Below are 1,681 nucleotides of genomic sequence, written 5' to 3'. Positions count from 1 at the left end.
GCGATATTTGTTGAACCAGTGCCAAAATGCTTTAGCATTTCCTAACCCTGGGCTTATTACAAATAAATAATATGATTGTTTACAGCCTGACGGCCGATCCAGGGCCTTTTACATCGCAAAAGAACTGGTGGATACAGAGAGATTGTAAGTAACATGTAAACTAATTTCTCTTATCCCACATCTCTATCTATCAAAACTAATCAGCTCCTTATTAAATTGAGTTTATATTTCTCTGTCCACAGGCATGTGAAAGCTCTCAAGCTTCTTCAGGAAGTGAGTGTGGTCTTATTAAATTTACTAATGTAATGTATGTGTTCAGATATTCTCTATGGGAAGGAATTAGTATCTACTTTAAACCACAGCAGGCTGTCCGAACTCTGCAGAACTGGAGTTGCAGAATAACGTTTGGAAGAAAGGCAGTTCATGTTTCTCTGCTCAGGTTTACATTTTATATCTCTTGAATTCATCTTTCTGCTTCCTGTTTTTAGCAGACGCATACTATATTTACTTTTACTTCCAATCCTTAATTGTATGAACTAGCTTTTATTATATGCTGTTTATGTTGCGTGTCAGTGAGCATGACTGCGCATGTTCACAGTCACGCCTAAAAGCTGCGAAGTACAAACACAATCTGTTGGCCTCTGAGCAGTTAGGGCTTTTGTGCCTTGCTCAAGGGCACCTTGCCATTGGCCATAAGGGAGGAACAAGTGCTGCTCCTTCACTTCCCTATTTAGAGTTACTCCTCTGTGAACTAGACCTCTGCAGCTCCAGTCGGCTCGAAGAGATGATTAGATTCCTTGATGTAATAGCTCATGTACTCCCTGCTGTCAGATATTATCCAGTTGTACTGCTGCAGAGGGAGGGAAGAAAATGCAGACTTTTGTGAAATTGTAAGTTTAGTCAGATTTTAAATATAAACAATAAAAAAGAATAACCTTTCCGCCACGTGTGCCAGGACTTTCGGGAAGCGGTGGGGGCAGCCGTCGGAGACGAGGGGGAACCTGTGTTGGAAGAAGAGAGGCTTCGAGAGATTCTCAACGAGCTGCCTGACGTTTACACTCTGCACCGCAGAGTCCTCACCGAGCTGGAGAATCGAATCCGCCATTGGTGAGACGCTTACATAATTGTTGAGTAAGGAATACTGGCACACACCCATTCACACATAGACTATAACTGAAAGGAGCTCTTCCACACTCATCCCTGTTCTTCCTTGGCTCCACAGAGTGCACACTAATGCAGCTGAGAAAGCTTTAAATGTAAGCTGACGACTGATGCATGTCACTTCTGCTTCATCCTCTCACGTCTGTTTCTTCACTCAGGGAGGAGAGCCAGAGGATCGCAGACATCTTCCTGTCCAGAAAAGCAGAGTTCTTGGTTTTTACCACGTACATTGGCCACTATGACCGAAGTATGAGCCTGCTGGAGGACAGCTGCCGGACCTCACCTGCCTTTGCAGCAATTGTTCACCAGTTTGAGGTCAGGCCTACGGCGCTTCTCTTACTGCAGTCCATGAAAATCAACATTTAACAAAGCACCTTCTGTATACTACAATATGAACCGACCTTTATGAGAATGAAATGTCCTCAGATGTGACATAAAACAAAACACAGTTTGGTACATAAAGTGTTTTCTCCACATTACATGTGAAGTCAGCCCCTGAATGCTGTTCATCCTCCTCCTC

The 1,681-nt window shown here is 43.4% G+C and overlaps 1 protein-coding gene across 1 annotated transcript; it reads left to right on the top strand.

The window, feature by feature from the left end:
• Positions 1–85: 85 nt before the first annotated feature.
• Positions 86–1,670, top strand: LOC111665578 (FYVE, RhoGEF and PH domain-containing protein 6-like; the record flags this gene model as incomplete). The annotated part of the gene is made up of 4 exons (XM_023420635.2): positions 86–144; positions 243–273; positions 956–1,107; positions 1,320–1,670. Coding segments are annotated over 4 exons (450 nt in total), but the record flags the coding sequence as incomplete, so codon positions are not given.
• Positions 1,671–1,681: the final 11 nt, after the last annotated feature.

The sequence above is a fragment of the Seriola lalandi genome, unplaced genomic scaffold (genome assembly GCF_002814215.2).
Source record: "Seriola lalandi dorsalis isolate HSWRI2012SDOR001 ecotype SW California unplaced genomic scaffold, Sedor1 jcf7180002002305, whole genome shotgun sequence".
In the NCBI taxonomy this organism is placed as follows: domain Eukaryota; kingdom Metazoa; phylum Chordata; class Actinopteri; order Carangiformes; family Carangidae; genus Seriola; species Seriola lalandi.
Note: the sequence above shows the minus strand (reverse complement) of the source record. Positions and strands in the feature narration are given on the sequence as shown.